At 37.5% G+C, this 23,390-nt stretch overlaps 1 protein-coding gene across 1 annotated transcript in view; it reads right to left on the reverse strand.

The window, feature by feature from the left end:
* LOC130091634 (voltage-dependent R-type calcium channel subunit alpha-1E) overlaps positions 1-23,390 on the reverse strand; it is a 194,875-nt gene that overhangs the window by 150,462 nt on the left and 21,023 nt on the right. Inside the window, exon 2 of the mRNA XM_056259628.1 lies at positions 10,394-10,895. Within this exon, the coding sequence (XP_056115603.1) occupies positions 10,394-10,869 (476 nt within the window). The 5' untranslated portion in view covers positions 10,870-10,895. The remainder of the gene's footprint in view (positions 1-10,393; positions 10,896-23,390) is intronic.

The following is a 23,390-nucleotide window of genomic DNA, read 5'->3' on the forward strand; positions in this document are numbered from 1 at the left end:
TGCGAGTTAGTTAATGTTTTCTATAAGAAATGTACATGGAACTCAAAATGCTGCTTTTGTTAAAACTACTGACACATGAACACTCATGAGACAAAACACACAATACTAAAACACAACACAGGATTAGACATTTGCTATTTAAACGCAAACGCATCCTGTAAAGAGTCAACAACATTGCAAACACGGCAACCATAATTATGAATCCCCCAATACCTTCTGGGAAAAGGGCAAATGGGACTGAACTAGGGTCAGAGATGAACCAGGGCTTGGGACAAAAATGCATTTAATGGTATTCCTATTTCATGATATTAGGCCAATCTAGTCATGGAGTTTGGTGTATGTTAGGACAGAGAGACCAAACAATTATTTAAAGTGCATTTCTAGTAGAGCGTGTCTTGTTTTTTTCAGTTAACTGATTCAATTGAAGTACTTGACATTAATGGACACTGTGTTTGTGGATTTTTTTTTTTACACGGTTTGAAAAGAATATGCCCTTGTTATGTTAACAATGCCCCTGAAAATCAATTTAAATTTTCAAAACAAATATTGTTGCTTAATGATTACGTGTAACGTGTGGGTGGCTGTAGTGAAGCACATGATGATCGAGATTAAAAAAACAAACAGTCTTTAATAATTATATCCAACTGACACAGGAAAACTTCGGAGAAAGATAATCACAACCACGTATAACACAGCCGCAAACATACATTATACCAGACAATGAACAGACAGAACACAGGGAGAACTAATTAACATAACTAGGAACAGGTGTGGGATTAATTAATAACCAAGGAAACTAACTAGGGTACAGAACTCAGGCTAAACCGAACAGGGAAGAGAATGAAAACGAAACCAAAACAGAACATACACGTTACATAGGGTGTATTCACACCTGCCTTGTTTGGTTCGATTAAATCGAACTCTAGTTCGTTTCCCCCCTTGGTGCGGACCTTTTGGGCAGGTGTGAATACAGCAATCGAACTCGGGTGCGACCAAACAACCGAACCGAGACCAAGCTGAAGAGGTGGTCTCGGTACGGTTCCAAACGAACTCTGGTACGGTTCGTTTACGGTGTGAACATGAACCGACCCAATTGCAAGAAAGCACTGCGCCTTTGAGTTAACAGGCTTCCGTAGTCGGAGTTGCGTTATGGGAAAGTGATCTGTTGTAGCCTACTACATTACATCTGTTGCGCGTCTTTCTGCGCGTCGTGTGTGCATCATTGGAATGGAATGAATGAATGAGTGTGTGCATCAGGACATTCACATACAGAGCGTTCTCTTTAGTCTAATCGCGCATAGATGCAAAAAAAAAAGCATTTGCAGTTCATATAATGTAACGATAGTTACAATACAAGGATGATGCTGCGTTAATTTACGTTAAGCCTTTTTTGCACTTCCTGATTTCCTTACTTGAGAATCCTTGTCCAATGAATGGACGACCTTAGCACACGTGTGGTTTTGTTTACAAATTTTGGTTCACTTGCAAAAAGAGCAGTGTGAAAGCGAACCGTACCAAAAAAAAAAAAAAAAAAAAATTATTTGGTCCGGACCAAAGCAAGTGAACTATCGGACTTTCCTGGTGTGAATACACCCTAAGTTGATTTATCTCACTGGACTGACTAACAAAGCCATTTTTAAGTGACCAAAACACAGTGCAATAACCTATCATGCTTGCTGGTTCAACTTCTGACTATAACAGAAATGCTGCATCAAGACACATTACATGTATTACTTTAAAGTTGTTGTTAGAATTCCCACAAACTTTTAAAATAGCAGGTAAACAAAAGCAAAATATTTAGTTCAGCTTATTTCAGAATTATTGACTAGATGACGAGAAATCATTTTTGGTCCCACTTTATATTAAATGGCTTTAAGTACTATGTACTTACATTGAAATTAATAATTTGATACAATGGACTTATTGTGTACATACATACATGTTTTTACATTGTACTTATATTTTAAAAATACCAGCATGTAATTACAGCTGTAATTAATTTGTGTAATTACAAATGTAATTACATAAATTAGTTGACCCTTCCCTTACACCTTAACCCACCCTTATACCTACCCATACCACCACACCTGTCCCCTATCCTTACCAGTGTCACATCTCAATAGCAGCAAAAGTGTTTTACAATACAACATGAACACAATAAGTACATTGTATTTATTTTTCGATGTAAGTACATAGTACTTAAAGCCAGGTAATATAAAGTGGGACCTCATTTTTTACTGTGGCTTGGTGCATTTAAAAAAACACATTGACAAATAAGAGATTGTGCTCATGCATCTAGACGCATCATTCTTCATTTCTGCCTCTCCTCCTTTTGTGACTGACAAACACATCAGATCAGGCTGATGAATAGGCCTTTTCAACATGTCAACATAAATTATTCAGCTTTGACAAACAAGTCTGACATTTAAACTCTGCTGGTTGTTGAGAGCAAAACATTTATAGGCTGAACAGAACAACTTAAGGTAAAAATGCTCTCAAATGCGTCTTAAATGTCCCTTGGAGACAAAAAAACACCGTTAGCATCGCAATATAAACCTCCATACCTGTTTAAATAGTTTTCCCCCTGTATTTATTCTTTTAGGTAATATTACCCTGTTCAAAAGTTTGAGGCTGGTAAGATATTTTTTTTATGTTTTTGAAAAAAGTCTCTTATGTTCACCTGTATATTGCGGTTTCAAATATATAGTAAAAAGCAGTAATATTGTAAAATATTCGAAGAACTATTTTTTATATTTTAAATTGTAATTTATTCCTGTGATGATACATGCAGAAATCATTCTAATATGCTGATTTGCTGCCCAAGAAACATTTCTTTATTATCAAAGTTGAAAAAAATGTGTATATATTTTTGTGGTAACCGTGATACGTTTTTCCAGGTATCTTTGAAGAATAGAAATTAAATAACTTTTGTAACAATATACAATTCTTTTTATTATAAAAGTCTGATCAATTTAATGCATCCTTGCTGAATAAAAAGTATTAATTCCTTTCAACAACAAAAAACTTGCTGACCTTAAACTTTTGAATGGTAGTGTATATTAAAAGATATATCAAAATCGAAACAATCAATTGGAGAACTCCTGCTTCAAAACAATGTATAAACAGAAAAGAAAGTGAAACTGGTATTATGACAATGAACATGTCAATCATTCCCAATATTCCTGATACATCGACTACATCCGTATCATGCACTGTTGTCACTGTGTATTGTGGACATCTGAGACACAATATTCCACCCAACATCTAGATGTCTACACAAGCTCCGCCGCATTTCTGCTTTTGGTCAGAGCACAGAATGATGCTGAAAGATGGAGACAGCAGAGCGCCAAGAGCCAATCCATTCAACACATCACAGCCACAGGGCCACGGTAGAGAACACCTGTCTTCCACCTGGATGAACGACCCTGACTCCTATTGGAAGATCACACAGGCTAAGGGCAATACAGAGTCAATGTGTGTGTGTTTTTATCAACGTTTGTGAGTGCATCTTTGAGTGTTTGTCACGAATGTCTCTAAGCTCGTTTGTGTGTTTTTCATAAATGATTGTGAGTGCATCTGGGTCAGCAAATGTCCTCACAACAATATTAAAAATAAAACCTAAAGGGGACCAGATAATAATCACAATAGGGAAATTGACTTAATAAATTATGTCTTAATGAAAAGGTAAAAATGCATTGTAATTTGTGTACTGTATATTTACTTGTGTGTGTATCTGTGCGTATGTGCGAGTACCTCTTTCTGTTTCATGTATGTATTCTAAATATAGGCCTGTCTGTCATCTGGTCTCTGTTCTACACTGTTCTCCTCTCACGGCAGCTTCTGCCCACCCTGTTTAAGAGCAGCTCTCATTATCTTACAATGTGTCTCCCTTCCAGTGACGTCTTGAGCAGAGGGTCCAAAATTAACCCCTGTTGAACACCAAATGTGAGTAAAAATTGGCTTTGGCTAGTAAAAAAAAAATGCCTGTGACTCATAACCTTTTAAATGAACTGCAACAAATGCATGCCTTAAATTAATTTTAAGAATGATACTCTGACCGTTAATGATGTAACACAACCCCTCTAGACAAAAACAAAAACATATTTTCTAGGACGCCTACATTTTTTTTCTTTCTCCAGACTTCCATGAGGTGGCATATGTGGAACATTCCTCACATTAACCACCAAAAAAAATATATGTCAATGCATCAGCTTCATGTTTTTTGACAAAATAAAACAAAATAAAAAGTGATGGGCTAGCCAGGGTGCCATTCATCCAGGGTGTTTCCCTGCCTACAGCCTGAAATGCTGGGATAGGCTCCCGCATCCCAAGACCATACATAAGACAAGTGCTTTGTAGAATAGAATAGAATAGAATAGAATAGAATCCTCCAAAAACTAAGGGTCAAATCAATTTCTGTGACATCAGACCTGCCTATTATCTACAGACAATAAATATTATTATTATTATTACTACTACTAAATATAATAATACCTATGCATTTCTATTTGAGGACCATACAGTGACATTAAATGGTGGAATCATTATGCTTCTTCAAGAATGCCAGGCAACAAGCTTACACGTTGCACGCTTGCGTGAAAAGGCCTGGGTAAAGTGTGTTAAAAGCCTCCCATGTTTCACAGAATGAGGGCTAAAGATCAGTTTGAGTGAGAGGTTTAATTAGATCTTGAAAGGAGGCAATGGGGATGGTGGCTTGAGGATCTGCTCCATCCACTTTTCGAGAGTTTTGATTTTGGCGCAATCAGCGATGAGGTTTCCATGGCGATGCTATGACCTGTGCCTCTTTGAATACAGTATAGTCAGATGGGAGATGAAAACATTGTGTCACTCTTGACTGCACCGGCGCTATTGTCTACCATCATGAGCTGAATTATCCTGACAGTGCTTAATCACGCAACCCAGGCGAGCAGCAACAAACCATTAGGCATCTGTAGAGACACTGGCGATAATAGCCCAGCGCAAGACATATTACGAAGCCCAATTGTCTCTGCATGTGTGTGAAATGACACATGATGTCGTATGCTTGTGTTGTGACAGCAAATTTTTTTCCCCAGGCTCTGTATTTTTCCTGTCTGCTACTTAACTGGACAGAAACTCCCACACAGTCACATAGTACATTCACACACACACACACACACACACACACACACACACACACACACACACACACACACACACACACAACAGTCATGCAACACAGTGTTAGTTCACTTAAATGTCTGTCTGAACAATTTGGACCAAATATAAGAAAGAAAATGTTCTCTTCAACATCTTAATGTTAAGGGCTGAAAAGAACAAAAATAGCATGTGCCTTTCCATTGTCTGGAGAACAAGGACAAGGAACCTTTTCCTCTATAAAGAAATGTGTCTGTTTGTTGACAGAAAAAGCATAGGCTCTTTTACATATGGGCTCAAGGAGGACAAAAGCGTATGTTTTCCGAATGCTATGACTCATATGTAACCTTACAGTAGTCACGTTGAAATGCTACCATGACAGGCTTCCTAGATGGATGTAAACAGATTACAAAACATAATGTTGCTCATCTATCCATCCATCCATCTTCTTCCGCTTATCCGGGGCCGGGTCGCGGGGGCAGCAGTCTAAGCAGAGATGCCCAGACTTCCCTCTCCCTGGACACTTCCTCCAGCTCTTCCGGGGGGACACCGAGGCGTTCCCAGGCCAGCCGGGAGACATAGTCTCTCCAGCGTGTCCTAGGTCTTCCCCGGGGTCTCCTCCCAGTGGGACGTGCCGGAACACCTCCCCGGGAAGGCGTCCAGGAGGCATCCGAAACAGATGCCCGAGCCACCTCAGCTGACCCCTCTCGATGTGGAGGAGCAGCGGCTCTACTCTGAGCTCCTCCCGAGTGACCGAGCTTCTCACCCTATCTCTAAGGGATCGCCCAGCCACCCTGCGGAGAAAGGTCATTTCGGCCGCCTGTATCCGGGATCTTGTCCTTTCGGTCATGACCCAAAGCTCATGACCATAGGTGAGAGTAGATGTTGCTCATCTATATCATGCAAAAGGTTAAAAGAATCATTTCGACATATCCTGACCATATTTCAGACTCATTCTTGCTATTTCAAGCATTTAAGCAGCACGTTTGAAATTCCGCAAGAGGTTTGTTCTCGTGCGATGAGCAGGTTCGGTTGAGCTTCTGTTTATGTTCGCTGATCAATGTTTATATGTGAATAAAAGCCTAAATTCAATCTGTTCATCGTATAAAGCGATCGAGTCTTTTCAGAAAATTTGGACTAAACCGCTCAATTCATATGGATTAGTTTTACAATCTCTTTATGAGCCTTTCAAAGCGTCAAAGTTTCAGTTGCGTAGCTGTCTGTGGAGGGACAGAAAGCTCTCGGATTTCATCAAAAATATCTTCATTTGTGTTCCAAAGATGAACGAAGGTCTTATGGCTTTGGAACCACATGAAGTTCCAAAAAAAAAGTCAATAGTCGCGTAGAAGTCAATGTCCCCACAATAACAGATCAGCGTGCAATTCATTCAAGAATGTTGTGCAAGTTTACTGCAACAATGTCGCAACAATGATGGTGTGAACTTCACATTCTTTTGAAGCTCATTGTCACAGTTGTAAACACAATGGCTTTCTTCTTCCATAAGGGGGTTTGGCATCACAACAGCTTTGTTTCCATGTGGACCGTTAAGAACGCGAGACACACATCTCACAGAAATCATAGAGAATTCAACCAATCAGATGATTACTTTGAAACTCCCAAAGTATTTCCCATTTTATGTGCTATATTCATCGGCCCGTGGGCATAACATCTGAGGCTAAACTATACTGCATATAAAAGTCACTCTATTATATTGCCAGAAAAAGATTATCTGCAGCAGTCTCTCTTACAAACTGCATTTTCAGTCGAGTCCAGGCCAGAATTTATAGCCTCCCGCGTGGACCATTCATTTTCTTCTCTCCCTCAAAGCAAACTCACAGCTGAAAAGTCTTAATTGTCCATCAGGGCTAGATGGATGAGAAACCCTGTACTCATGAACAGCTTCAGGTTAAGTCTCTGCATTGGTAGAAAAAAATATTCCCCTAAATGTAAAATTCTAGCCATGTACTGTATAGAAGAAAAACATAAAACTTAACTAAGGTCGGTGGATAGTCAAAAATATGTATCAATATTATTATGTATAGACAGTCTTGACTACAAAAAGCCATGGGCCCCCACCCCTGAAAGAATAGTACAATAATAAAATAAGCCATTATTCCCCTGCAAAGAAATGCAGTTCGTTGTGACAAACTGCCTCAATAACAGCTCTCTGTGCACAGTGTGTGTGTACAGTGCTATGCTGTCTTATCAGGTCAACAGATTACTTTGTCAAAGAGATTTGATTCATAATCAAATTAGGCTAGGTGCATGTTTACCTAGCCTAAATAAGGACATATCATATACAAAGTACATCTAGGTAAACCCACACATACTCTATTCTGCGGGAACAGTACATTAGCACTTCATTCATTTACACAAATCAAATGCTGTAATCCCTTTCTAAATTACACTCTGATATTTCCTCTTATCTCCACCATCCTATCTAATAAAATGCCTTTTAGACACATTCCCAACTCTGTTTAAATATTTAGTCCCACAGTACATCAGCATCAGCAGCGCTAGGGTGTATTTAAGTTAAGAAAGGTCCAGGGAACAAAGAAGTGTAGCTGATATACAGTATGTGCTGCCCAGCTCAGCGGGATCGAGTGTATCTGGAGCCTGTGAGAGTGGTAAGCGTGTCTCAGGGGTGTTAGGGTCATTATAGCCCCTCATAATGTGTTTAAAGCTAAATGAGAGGTAATCATTTCAGAAATGCAATATCCTAGCACTGCTCTCTCTTTCTCTTGGCACACTCTCTTTAGTCACTCAAACACATGGAAGTGCTGCAGTGGTGATGTACTTTGGTCTGCTTCTATTGTTTTTTTGCCCTCTAAATAATGCTTTGTAATAGTACTTCTTACTTCTATATAGTATAATAAAATTAATTTATGAGACAGTGATTACCAAGAAAACTTTAAAATGGCACTTCCATGTCATATTGGTTGCTCACCCCTGATCTAGCGTAATTGTTAATCTTTCAAATGTAAGCATTTTCTGTGGGCTGAACGGAACTAAAAATATATATTTTTTATATTTATATTTAGTCATATATTTTAGAACCGTTGATGGGCCCCATTGACTTGCATATAATTATTACCCATATTCTTCTAAATATCTTCTTTTGCATTCAGCAGAAAAGGTTTGGAACAACTTGAGGGTGAGTAAAGGATGACAGAATTGTCATTTTTGGGTGAACTATCCCTTAAAATCATGCACTTATTTTTTGTATTTTTACAGGAACTGTGTGTATCATGTTCAAATTCAAGTCTAAACATGTTCTACATAACTTTACATTCAATATTTTGGTATACTAAGGTATACAGAAGTCTTTTATTTTGCATTATACTGGTAGCAGGTCTGATTTACCCCAAATAAAGTGATTGATTATAATACAAAAAAAGTACTTCACCAATTAATGAACATCTGAACTATTTGATAAAAGCTCATAATGAAAAGAAATGCAAAGAAATATTTTTAATGCAGTTTTTGTTCCTAAGTTTGCCACTTAAAGGGTTAAATAGAGAGACTTTATAACGTAAAGTCTATAAAATAAGAGATTATAGAATAACTATAAACTATAACTTTAGACTATAAAATAACTTTTTTTATAAAGAATATCTCGTATGGATTATTATGAGATGAAAAGTAGCCATTGCGAGACTGTTACTTCTTTACAGAGAAAGTCTTTTCTATTCTGCTCGTACAGTCTTTTCACTCAAATGACTCTACTGAAAATCTTTCTTGATGCAACACACCTATAATTTCCCAGTGTTATGACATGTACTATATAAAGCAGCGATAACAAGTAAGCTCAGAGTGTTCCTTTCAGCCCCCTTTTCTCCTGGTTTAACAACTGTAAAACCCACACCGTCCTAATGAAAAAAGCAGAGGATAAAGACTAGCCCTCAAAAGCACACAAAGCCAACTGTTTAATATGGATAAACAATGGAACACAATGAATGTGGAATCCCATGTTTCCCTCCATATTGGCTTGTAACCCGAAATATACTGTATAGAATCTAATCATGATAATCTGACCTACACTGTGAAAGTAGTCGACTGACATGTTTCAATAACTGATGCTGATTTTTGGAGAACCGGTTTATTTATGACTGATATACTGTATTACTGACATCCACTACAATTCAAAAGTGTGGGGTTGGTAAGAGTTTTTAAATGTTTTAAAATAAGTTTCTTATGCTCACACAGGCTGCATTTATTTGCATAAAAATACAGTAAAAACAATAATAACTATTTAAAATAAGTGTTTTCTATTTTAATATATTTAAAAATGTAATTTATTCATGTGATGCTTTTCAGCAGATTTAGTTTCAGTCCTCAGTGTCGCATGATCCTTCGGAAATCATTTTAATATGCTGATTCGGTGGTCAAGAAACATTTCTTATCATTATCAATGTGAACAACAGTTATGCTGCTTAATATTTTTGTGATAACTGTGATACACTACCATTTAAAAGTAAGGTTTAAAAAAAAGAGGGGTTAAATACATGTCGATATATCAGCCTGTATGATGCATGGAAACAAGGCTTTGCATCATAAGAGGCCCATTCTTAGCATGTAATCACCTGAATTCAAACACTAGATATCAATGATGGCACAGAATTAAACTGTTACTCCACAATGCCACAACACCAGTATGAGACTGGCAGATATTGTCTATTTATGGTTATAGCTATCTTAAAGGAATTCTCCCAAAAATGAATAATCTTAAACTCGTTTTTTATTTACCCTCATGTGGTTTCAAACCCATATGAGTTTCTTTCTTCCATGGAACACAAAAGGTAAAATGTTAATATTTTACCATGCATCAATGAATCAATGGCAACTGAAGCTTTCAAGCTCCAAAACGACAACTTGTTGGTAAATCAGACATTGCTATTTCTCTAATGAACACACTTTTAAGTTAATAATAACATCCTACATTTTGGTCTGTTCATCACCTCATGACTTCAGAAGACTTGGAACATAGAGCACCACTCATTTGGACCACTTTTATTATAATTTGATGGTGCTTTTTGAAGCTTAAATGAAGCATCTTCATTGAAAAGCCAAAAACAGCGGAACCAGAACATTATTAAAAAATTATTATTTTTACCGGTTTGAATGACATGAGTGTGAGTAAAACATGGAATTTTCATCTCTGGGTGTGACCAATAAAAGCCTATCAATAAAAAAAATTCTACAAAGTGTGCGAAGAGCTTATTAAATTGCATGCTGTGTGTATGCACGTGCTACTTACTCCCATTCCTTGCGCCGGGCCTGTGGGGTGCTCTGGATCTTGTGTGCCTGATGTGCTTTAATGATGTCCCGTTGTTCAATAAGTCCCCCCCTGCGCCTGTTAATGATATTCGGGCTGACGGGCATGTCGGGGTCCAGACCCAACGCGGCCGCCCCCTCGCATGACCCCCCCAGATCCAGGGAGGATGGTGCCAGACACATCGGGTGGGCGTGGGGGACGTAAAGTGTATCGAAACTAGATGCATGGTACAGGAAACTGTCAGACAGTCTCTGGGGCTCCAGGAGAGAACAGGAGAGGGAGCCATCTTCCAGGGTTCCCCGGTGCTTGAGCCAGCTCTCCGGGTCCTTGGGCTGGAGGAGGAAACATCGCGGGGGTGAGCTCCCACCACACATGCCCTGACCGAAAGACGGGACTGCCAGGGCATTACGGTCAGAGAGGGTCTGAGCGCTGACCGAACACGTGCCCAATTCCAACATCCTGAGGCCAGACTCTCAGCATCGTTCTGTTTAAAGAGAAAATAGGGAAAGGTGACAGTTAATTAGAGGGCCTCATCATGCTTCCAAAAAACTGCAAGATGACTTAAAATTATTTAAATAATAAGACAAAACAGAAAAAAAAACAAAAAAAAACTAGTTTTGCTAACTATTGAGTTTATGGTCATTGAATGGCTTTTCTGAGGTAATGTTACACCACATATTGTTCTCAAGTTCCGTCTTCCCGAGGTTGAAAGTGATTGAGCAATCACCCGCTTCACTTGAACTGAGGCGCTCTATGAATCTGTCACGCCACATTAAAGAGCAGCAAAACGGTATTTATTGTTTGAATTTCATAATAAAAAGGACAGAATTTTAAATCAGAAACTTTGTTTCATATCTAAAGTAACAAAGCACAACGCTTAGTGCGATTTATTGGATGGAAGGCGCGCTACAAAGTTCTGTTAATTCATCAACTGAAAACAGATTTTCTTGGTTCATAAAAATGAGAATCGATTAAAATCGAGACTATATACTAATATATATTTTTACCCAGCCATACAAACAATGAACAATTGTATTTTATTAACTAACATTCACAAAGATTATTAAATGTTAATGTTCACGGTTAGCTAAGGTTAGTTAATACATTAACTTATGGTAACAAATAAACTTTTTTTAGTATTACATAGAAAAAATAGAAAAGAACCACCGCTCATCCGTCAAAAAAGTCTTGCAGAGAGGTGCTGCTACATTAAATCATCATGGAAAATTGTAAAAATACAGCAGCCACACACTCAAACACTGTGCAAGATCAATTTATTAGCAAGCTTTCGGTCTTGCGACCTTCTTCAGGCATACAAACAGAGTGAATGTGGCCATACAAAAAAGCCCTTGTCAATCACCTCTCCTGATTGCATAATGCCAGACACCTGTGTTAACATGGCTAAGGCTACAGGGATAGGGAACATGGGAAATGTAGTTCAACATAGCCTATATCAAATATAGCCTTAGGCACAGGGTCTACTGAAAACAAAACACATGAATTACATCAAGATTTCAAAATAAATTTTTTTTACCAAAAATGTTATTACACTACATCAACACCCTATTCCATGTAAATATCAGGCTATGGCCATCATAAAACATGGAATAGTCTATAGTAATGAGATTAAAGAAACACACTCATATCAAAATCCTCATTAAGGCCCAGTGGTTGTAGAGCTTCTAACATATAGATCCAATATAGCTCTCTCTGACATAGTCGCCTGTCTACATCACCCCCTCTCTGAGAAGTAACCTGTTCTATTCCCTGAAACCTGAGGGAGGATAGAGAATGTGAGTGGTTATTAAAGTGGCGAGCAACAGAATAATTCATATCATTTAGTCTTATTGAACTTTTGTGTTCGCTGATTCTTTGCTTCAGAGGGCGAATAGTTTTACCAATATAGATCATATCACATGTGCATTTAAGCATATATATAACATTTTTAGTGTTACATGTGATAGCCCCTCTTACTGGAAAAGAATTCCCTGTTCTAGGATGTGTGAAAGTGTTTGTTTTCCACGTATTGTGGCACTGAGCACAGTTACCACAAGGGTAATTTCCATGTTTGAGGGGAGCCAAAAGTGTCTGTCTATGACTTGGTAATATATTGGCTCTAACCAATTTATTTTGTAGGTTTGGCCCTCTTTTAAAAACAAAAAGGGGTGGATCTTTGAAATATTGAATGAGAGCTGGGTCTGAGGTCAAAATGTGCCAATATTTAAGAATGGTACTCTTAAACATGTAAGCCCGAGGGGTAAAGGTTGTAATACAAGTTACTGAAAAATTATTTTCTTTCTGAATACTCTTTGTCAATAAAATCTGTCTTGGTTTCGACAGGGCAGCCTGATGGGCGTTATCAACACACTAAGCAGAATAACCCCTTTCTAGAAACCTTTGTTTCATTTCCAAAGACTTTTCTATGAAATCTTCATCGGAATGGCATTTGCGCGCCTCAGTCTATAAAACTGACTCTTAGGTAGGCCATTTTTCAAGGCTTTAGGATGGGCACTACTTGCCAAAAGAAGGGTGTTATGGTCAGTGGGTTTCCTGTAAAGTGTGGTAATGAGGCCTCCATCCTTTAACTCTATCCACATGTCAAGGAAAGATACACGTTGTAGATCATATTCAATTGAGAATTTTAGATCAGCATAAACATCATTAAAAAAAGACACAAAATCTAAGAGTTCTTCCCTTTTCTCTTGAAAAAGACAAAATATATCATCAAGATATCTGTACCACTTCAGAATTTTTTGACAAAAGGGGTTCCTATCCGGATTAAAGACAAAATTACACTCAAACATACCCATATATTGGCAAAGTCTGGAGCGAAGGTAGAGCCCATGGATGTACCTTTTAGCTGTAAATAAAACTCCCCTACAAAGGAAAAATAGTTTAGCTTAAGGACTAGAGAGGCCAATTCACAAATAAAATTACTGGGGGTGAAATCAGTGCGATCTTGGAGGTAAAATCCTAAGGCATCTAATCCTCGTTCAAGGGCTATATTAGTGTAGAGGCTTTCTACATCTAAAGTGACCAGAAAAATATCACCAGGTAAGTTGTTAATTTCTGCGATTTTATTAATGGTAAATGGACTGCATTTATATAGCGCTTTCACAGACCCAATGGCCACCAAAGCGCTTTACAATTTGCCTCACATTCACCCATTCACTCTCTCATTCATACACCGACGGGCGACGGCAGCCATGCAAGGCGCCATCCAGCTCGTCAGGAGCAGCTGGGGTTAGGTGTCATGGACACCTCGACACTTGGTCAAGTGGAACCGGGGATTGAACCACCAACCTTCCGGTTTGTAGACAACCTACATGAACCACTGAGCCACTGCCGCCCCAACTGATGTTAATTACATCAGTTGAGTCTTTGATGAAGGATGGAAGTTTAGAAACATACGGCTTAATGTAATAATCCACATAGTTAGACACAGGTTCCAAAAGGGAATCATTGGAAGCCACAATGGGTCGACCTTTTGGCTCTATAAGGCTCTTGTGAATCTTAGGTAGCATATAGAATATAGGGATTACAGGATGTTCACAATTAAGGAAGTCATACACATCTTTAGATATCCAGTTCAAAGATAGAGCCATGTCCGTAACATTAAGAATTTTCTTTTGAAAATCTAAAGTAACCTTGAGCTTCCTATAGAACGTCGTTTAACTGGCGATAAGCTTCTTTTTTATAATCAGCCATACTCTGTATTACAATCGCACCCCCCTTATCAGCAGGTTTGATGATGATATCATTATCTCTAGCAAGTTCTTCTATGGCCAATCTTTCATGATAGGTCACATTAAAATAAGAATAGTCTCTAGTGTATTTGTCCAGGATTTCTTTTTCAACCACTCTGCAAAATGATTGGATAGAAGAATTTTCACAGCTAGGAATGAATTTACTCTTGTTCCTAAAAACAGATTTATCAGATCTTTGCATATCAGAATCACCAAACATATGCTTCAGTTTAAGCTTTCTAAAAAAGATAAATAAATCTATTTTAATTTCAAAAGAATCAACTGAGCATGTAGGAACAAAACTTAGTCCTTTAGATAAAGCAGAGAGTATTAGTATTACATAAAATCTTAAAATGTCATGGAAATATCTATAATGAATATAATTATTTTCTGTCTAACTGTAAAATATTCTATTTTGTAGAAATTGCTATTTGTGAGCAAAAAATAACTTATCCCACAATCACGAATGACTAGAAAAGTCATATTGATTAGTTATAAAAAAGTGTGAACCCTGAAAAACATTCAGTTCTTGAAATTGCAAGCTCTGGAATTACAGAATGTAATTATTTTAATTGTATTTATTTCAAGTTATTTTAATATTGTCACTACCAGTTTTAGATAAAAAGTGAAAACAAGCTGTTACTTCAGCAGAACCAGAAATGTCTATAAGGGGGGCCTTGGACTCAAAAAGGCTGAGAAACACTGCACTGAGAACAGGTTTTGTTTCTGGACCCAGCCACTAAACTGGCCTACCAATGTGCAAAATTATTAACCTGACAGGGAAATGGACAATTTTGCAAATGCATGAGAGCAGACATGTGATTTATCAGAATATAGACTTTTTTGGGTCATGACCCACCTGTTGAGAACCATTGATCTTCTGTTCATGCAAACAAATGAGGTCAACATGCAAAGACTTTAAAAACACATTTACTATTAACTATATCAATAACTAACAAAGCCTTGATATGCCAGGAGCATCAAGGAAAAGAGTTTTAGCATCCTTAGCTTATTCACTGTCAAATGCGACACTAATTTAATGAGATATTCCCTCCAGTCTCATTCAAGGAGCCCTAATTGTTGTAGAAAGAATGTTGCCACCAATGCTGGTTTAATGCGTTGCCTCTAAAACAATTTAGCGACAATGGCAGCCTTTAAAAATCATGACAATGTTCTAGTCACAATAACCTAATGAGGGAATCAGTTATGCAGCTTATAAACAAATTAAATCGTAATAAAATCCCAGCTAAGGTCACAAATCATGCAAAAGATTCATGTATGTGTCCTCTCCATATTAGCTTCTATATTAATCTGTCAAAACATATCTAGAGTTTATTTAACAATGCAACAGTGCCACAATTCTCAGTCTTCCTACAGTAAATGGCAAGAACCCCAAATACGACGGATTCCTTTGTCTTAAAATATAATGTCTAAAGATAAATATTAGTAAAATAGTAAAAATATCAAACATAACAGTAAAATATTAAACATGACATTACAAAACAATGTTTTTAACAACAACATGTTATTAAATTATTGGTTTTTAAGCAAGATGTTAAAATATTATCTGAAAAAAATGTAATTATATTATTATACCCACTATTAAAGTAATGATTGCATAAACCTGAAAAGAAATACATTTAATACTTTCCACAATAAATATTGTTCTAAAGCAGTATGACAGAAAGCAGTGCCATAAAACCCCCAGTAAGAAAGATACAAAAAAACTGTATAGCCATTTTAAAAATGAAATTACAAATAAATAAAAAAAACTAATTAAAAAAAGATAACACACACACACATACATTTAACCCTCAGACGGTCTTCGTTTCGGAGTCACATCCTGGGCCTTCCCGGTCAGAAGTGACCGGACACCTAAAAATGAAACTTCCTCCATCCCAGTAAAACCAATACAATTTATTTTTGTTCTATAATATTTATTCTTTTTAATTTAGTATTTTGAGACAATTTGATTGAACTTATTAATATTTATGCAATATTTATGGTCAATTTTTTGCCATTGAAAATAATGATTTTTTTATTTTTATTTATTATTTATTTTTCTTCTATGCAGTATTTTCGGTTAAAATAGAGACTAGGCTTTCAGAGAAAAAAATCAATTTTTTTAAACATAAAATTAAATAAATCATGTTATTGCATGGGTTTACCACTAGATGCCTGTATAGCTCTAAATGGAGATGCTTGTGAATTCTAGTTGTTTTTGGACCAAATTACTTACTTTTAAGATGTGGATTGAATGTATTATTTTAGAAATTCTCAAATAATACTTTTTGCCAAGGTTTATAACATTTTATTAATTATTATTTTAATAAATTTTAATAATTATTATATTAATTATATATATATATATATATATTAATTATAATTATTAATTATGTTATGTTTTTCACTCTTGATGTTTTAGAGTTTCACCCCTTCTTTGCTGAGCACTTTTTTTTTGCATCGTGGCCGATTTGTAGATAATTTTTGTGTTTTTGTAAATTTCCCATTCATTTCCTATGGGTCGGTCATTTTTGACCGAAGACCAAAATCGTGACTAATTTCTTTACGACCACTTAGCATGCTCGGATCATGACCTCAATTTTTTTTTTGTATTTACATACCTAATGCCATAAAAGTCACCAAGTTTCATAACATTCCGATGAAGCTGTGATTTTTAGAAATTCAAAACAGAAAATTATTCGGTCAGAAATGACCGAGGACCGTCTGAGGGATATATATATACACACACATACTGTATAGTTGAACATTAACTTTACTCATTAAAGGTTACATGACATGAAATTGTCACTTTCTGAGGTTTTTTAACATTAATATGAGTTCCAGCCTGTATATGGTCCACCAGTGGCTAGAAATTTCAATCGGTGTGAACCGAGCTTTGGCTATCTTTCTCTGCCTTTGAGAAAATGAAAGCTCAGACGGGCTGATCTTGAATCTCCTCCGTATGACGTCATACGGAGGAAAGGTAACCTCCCCTTTCTCTGCTTTGCCCGCCCAGAGAATCTGGCTCGCCCATGAGAAAATGAGCTAGGAAGTACAAACGCGCGAGCGCGATTTGAGTTTTTCCTCGAGAGATATCATGGCTTGCAAACAAGCGAAGCATGGCAGTTGATCAGTGATCAGATGTACAAATGAACACAAAAGTATTTTTTAGTTCCTTCATCCGAGCCTCTGAAGAAACAATGGGTTAGAAATGCGCCGACACAACTTCCCAAAGTTTTGTATGGTCCAAACATTTCACCGACGACTGTTTCCTCAACTTGGGCCAATACAGAGCTGGCCTCACTGAACGTCTGAAAATAAATCGATCGAGCTACCAAGCAACAATTTCTGATGTGTAGCCTAATTGTTCAAGTTCAGACAGGTAAGTTAATCTTTCTCTCAAAATCATTCAAAACTGTTTATGCATCAGTAAGTCAAGCCAGTGACTAAAATATCAACTTCACATCGTTTCTTTAGGATGAAAATAATCTTATTTAAATTGTGAACAAATTATACAGAAAGCGATCAAAGAACAATATTTCCACACAGCGCGAGTTTATCTAGACAACTCGTTATGAAATCATTGACTCACGTTACACTGCACAACGAAGCTCTTACTGTGTGTAACGTTACATCATCGTGTTTGCATTGGTGAAAGCATTAGAGAGTGCATAAACTGCATTGCAATGATAAGATCTTCATTTTCGCGATCAACAGACTGTCATCTGCTTGCTCAATGCTCATCACGGCAACATTTTATGTGATAGGAATAGATCTAAATACTTAAAAACTTCTCACGATTCGTTAATCTCGATAGCTGTAATAGTAAAAACGTATAATACCTGTAGTAAAAGTATTCGATAGAGTTTCACATGCAATACGTAGCTATTTCATATGCAAGCATGTCAGCCAATCACAGCAGTGGGCGGTTACACTGAATCCCACAGCAGACACGCCCCTTCAAACAGAGCGTTCAAATCAGAGGCTAAAATCAGGCTAGGAAAAATGCCTTTTATTTCTAAATTATGACTATTTTTGATCTAAAAAACATACTAACATTATAATGGCAACCCAGGAAACATTATAAAATAATAAAATAAGCCCATGTCATGGGACCTTTAAAGAGTTAGTTCGCCCATTTAAGACAAGAAGTTGTATGCAATCCTTACCAGCACTATAGTGCATACACACTGACCCACTCTGTAGTCACCTCCCTGGTCAGAGTTCTGGCCGCTGGAAGTTTTTCAAGAAAGTAGGCTACTCCCGGTTACTTTCCGGGGCCACAAAACTGTGCGTTTTTACGTGAAAAAATGATTTGCGTTTCAAAGCTTGATAATTTACCACACAAAAAAACACGCCAGACAAAATTCATACCTCAGTTTTAATCGGCACTATTTTCTTTCCATTTCTATCAATCCGCGCTGCTGTCAACGTCAACAGTGCGCACGTTCCGATCAGCTGTTGATAGCGCGACTCGCTGACAACAAGTCTGACTGCAAAACTTCTGATGATGAAACCAATTTAGCACAATGTCAGATGGAACAGATGATGATGAAAGTAATTTTAGCACAACGCCAAAGGGAAACCTTTAAGAACCGGAGTATACCGATGCCGAACTTCAGCAGATGGAGATAGAACGGGAAGAGAGAGAGCGAGAGGACAGAGATGAAGTTGTCCAAGTTGATGCTGGGCCCACAGCTGTAGCAAGAGCCAGGATGAACGACAAATGGTGGTGCACTTGTTCAAATTGTCAAGTTATGCCAACAGAGGATGAAAGCTATTGCTGCCACGAATGGGAACTCATCATGCCACAGCTGCAAAACCTATCGATTGACGAGGAGGCCAAGCTGTCTGCATTACATCCAATGACGTTATCCCTGCAATGCTAAATGCTGGTGTCCTGGAGACGTTCTTCTACGTACCTAAAATCAATTGGAAAAAGCGACCCAAACCAGCAGGACTTGACGGTCAGATGTCAAATTTATTACTGAGTTGATACCAAATGTAACTAACCTACATCAACCATTGAAATACTGTCTTGTCTACGGTGATCCCGGCACATTCTTGTGGTCACAGCCTGGGAATTTACAAGTTCGCACCATTGTTCATTTTCTACTTTTTACGACGTTGTTAAACGATTGTGTAAACCGCACTGTTGACGTTGACAGCAGCGCGGATTGATAGAAATGGAAAGAAAATAGTGCCGATTAAAACTGAGGTATGAATTTTGTCTGGCGTGTTTTTTGTGTGGTAAATTAATCAAGCTTTGAAACGCAAATAATTTTTTCGCATAAAAACGCACAGTTTTGAGGCCCCGGAAAGTAACCGGGAGTACTTTCTTGAAAAACTTCCAGCGGCCAGAACTCTGACCAGGGAGGTGACAACAGAGTGGGTCAGTGTGTATGCACTATAGTGCTGGTAAGGATTGCATACAACTTTATGTCTTAAATGGGCGAACTAACCCTTTAACATAAGTCCTGCAAAGCAGATTTCGTGAAAAATTTTGATTGCAGACGACCTATTTTTCCATGAGGATTCTCTATAGATTACTGTTGTTACTATAGTTACTGTTGAAATAGTATTGGCCATTTGTAGTTTAAAATAAAATAAATTTTCAGTGCATCTGTTCTTTTTCTTTGCACCTTGTTTGCAGCGTCCAGCTCTAATCATCTGGTCCCTTTAACATGTAGACACCATGAAGCCAGAGCTGACAGGGCATAAATTAGTAAGACTGGCCAAATAAAACAATGTGACTGAAAAATACAAACTGATCCTGCGCTCAGAGCTCTGTGATTCATCACGCAAATCTACGCAGAAGCGGTGTGGCATCTTATTAAACCCCAGCTGAAAATGGAGCAGCGGTTGACAGTTGCAGAAGGATGCAGGGGTGTTTGTGTTATATTTACCATGGTGGCCCACATCCAACATCATCTCAAACACTAATAAGGGTGAAATATAGTATGATGCTAGCCTTAGGCGAGTAGAAAAAAAAAGGCAAATCCTGTTTAAATGTGGATATTATTATCTCAGTGACATGTAAATTTTATTGCTCAGAGGTTGCTCTAGTTCAAAAGAAATGTTGTTGATGGAGTTTTCAGATCAACTCTGTCTAATGTTTCTCCCTAAATTCCTCAGAAGAAATATAAATAAAGAAATTAGACAATTGTTGATATACAGTATAGTAAGAATATACACTACCAGTCAAACGTTTGAATCGTTAAGATTTTTTTTTATGTTTTTGAAAGAAGTCTATTATGCTCACCAAGGCTGCATTTATTTAATCAAAAATACAGTAAAAAAGAAAAAAAAAACAGTAATATTGTGAAATATTATTACAAATGTAAAATAACTGTTTTTTATTTAAAAAATATTTTAAAATGTAATTTACTCCTGTGATGTAAAAGCTGAATTGTCAGCGCCCATTACTCCATGTATTCAGTGTCACATGATCATTTAGAAATCATTCTTAGAATTATCATTGTTGAAAATAGTTGTGCTTTTATATTTTTCTTTTGAGGAAAGGGAGGAGAATGCATCACATTGTCTCAAACTATGATTAATTTTTTCCATCATATTCTTTATGCCAAGTTAACTGTCTGTTTTATAGCTTGTTTCTTATTATTGCTGCTGTTTTTGGTGGAAACAATGATACACAAAAGTTTAGGGCAAGTAAGATGAGGAGTGAAGATGGCGAAGGACTTGGGAGGAGTTCGGTGGTGTTTGGTGGCTCGATGGACAAAACCTCTGATGCCAGGATGGCTGGAGTGGACTGTAGAGAGAGCTAATGAATGGAACTGGCATCTTCTTCAACCTTGCCAACAGTGAGGGAAAAACCACTTAGCCACAGTACATAATCAATATAGCTCTCAAGGGAACAAGTGGTAGCTGACGCCGGTATCTGGTGATAAAGATGGTCGTCTAATCCGCTCCAAAACATGACATGAAACATGGCACCATTACTCCATGGAACCAAGTTGAAAAGGTCAAGAAATTCACTCAATTGGATGATCATCTTGAAAAATGGAGATGAGCAGATTCACTGAATCTCTAGAGGTGACGGAAAGGCTCATAGTGCGGCTTTTGTTGTCATTATTGGGTCTGGTCTTCTGTCATGGAACAGAAGAATGCAGACACAGGTAACGTCTGAACAGAGTTTATTGAATAACACGCATGAAGTTAGCAGGTGAGTCTCTGGATAGCAGATCGTTATGGTGATACTGGCAAGTGAGTGACAGGTCTTATCCATTGCCGGTTGAGATGAGAAGTGACCGGAGGACTGAAGTCAGGCAGACACAGAAGACAAAGGACGGGACAGTTCGATGCACGGGTAGGTAATCCGAAGGTAAGTAGTCAGGTGGAAGTTTATGTTGAACGACGAGACTAGACAACTGTGATGAGGAGCGTGTAGGGAGATAATGAGCCGGTGCATGGGTGATGAGTGATTATCTGTAGCAGGTGTGTTGATGATGGATGACTGAGTGCAGGTGGGGATCAGAAGGGATGCTGGGAAGTGTAGTTCTGGTGACTGGGCTGGTGATTTAGGATTGACACAATTACATTTATCAAGAGATATTTATAAATGCTGTTCTTTTGAACTTTCTATTCATCAAAGATGAAAAATGTAGCACAGTTTCCACAAAAATATTAAAGGTGCGTTCACGCCATGTCGTAATTACAGCAATTACGTGATTTTAACTTTTAAAAAGCGTTCACGTCCTCGTAGAGCTCATAATTACAGCTTGTAAAATGGGAATTGTTTGAGAGCTCCTACTTGTACAATGTGACTGCTGTACCACCTGACCGCTGCAGATTCATTGTGGTGCTATAGAAACGCATAATCCCAGTCCGAGGACCTGAACAGCTCCGAATATAACATCACGTGTGTCATGTCGAGACTATAGCAATTATAACATGGTGTGAATGCAGCAGAAGCAGCAATAATAGGAGAATAATAAGAAATAAGCTATAAAACGGACAGAAGTTAACCTGGTTTGGAAAGAATATGATGGAAAAACTTCCATCATTTTGCAAATTGAGACAATGCAATCCATTCTCCTCTTTTTCCTCAAAAGAAAAATACTAAAGGCAGAAGACTTTAAAAAAACTCCATTAGCTCTCTAATTAATCTCATTGCTGTCAACCAAGATATTAAAGAGATTTTATTTGTGATTTAACAGAATCCTAAATGATCTAATCTAGATCCAGATTGAGACCAATCACAAATAACATTTAAAAAAAAAAGTTTTTTAAAAAAAATGCAAAAGCCTTCAATTTCACATACCATTGTGAGAAGATATTTTTGTCACAGTTCCATTCAGAATCGACATTTCTGCCTAGTTGCGAGTCTCGCTGTTGCCTAACCCATGGTGAGTTAATGACAGGCCACGTATTGACTCGGAAGTACAGGGATTAATTGCAGCTGCATAATAACGAATAAGAGCTTCTAACGGCGAGGGAAAAGCATACACCTCCCTGTGCCAAGTTTCAGCAAAAGCCATTAATTACTCTCTGATAAATGAAAAAGGAAGACGGATGTTTGAGAAATAAAAATGCATTTGTACAAAAACAAAAACCAGGAAAGGTTCTCTGTGGCAAACTCTCAGTTAATTATGGATGTAATTGGTCCATTTCCTACAATGATCAGAGAAACCGTCTAAATGATTGCAGTAAATGAACCCCTGAACTAAACACATCTGAACAATGCCACTGATATTGTTTTCAAATGGATGAGTCAATACACACACACACACACACACACACACACACACACACGCACGTGTATGTGTGTGACATTAATTGAAGTTTCAGACATCCTGGGAGTACTTTTTAAATAAGTTTATTTATAAAATGTGCTGTAGAACTACTGTGGTGTCAGATAACAGCATAGTCTTTGATTTGAAAGAGACCGGGGCAAGTCATCACACTTTTTATTCCCAATGAATATTTCTCAGAGATAATATCTCGGCTACAACTAAAATAATGTTCATTTAATACTTGTTGACATTCTCTGACAACATGCCCCAAATAATGTGGTATATTGTCAGATTATATGGGTAAATTGTCACAACCTGCCATTAAACAGACTATTAGACTACTTTCTTTTTAAGCTTTAAAATTAAAACAATAATAAAGCAAAAATAATAAGAAGAAGCGAAAATGTAAAAGGTAACATCCAAAAATATGAAGTCATCATTATGGCTAACAGATTTTGCAGTTACAGTAAATGTAAA

Source organism: Rhinichthys klamathensis, unplaced genomic scaffold, assembly GCF_029890125.1.
Source record: "Rhinichthys klamathensis goyatoka isolate OS25496 unplaced genomic scaffold, OSU_Roscu_1.1 h1tg000169l_1, whole genome shotgun sequence".
Classification (NCBI taxonomy): Eukaryota; Metazoa; Chordata; class Actinopteri; order Cypriniformes; family Leuciscidae; genus Rhinichthys; species Rhinichthys klamathensis.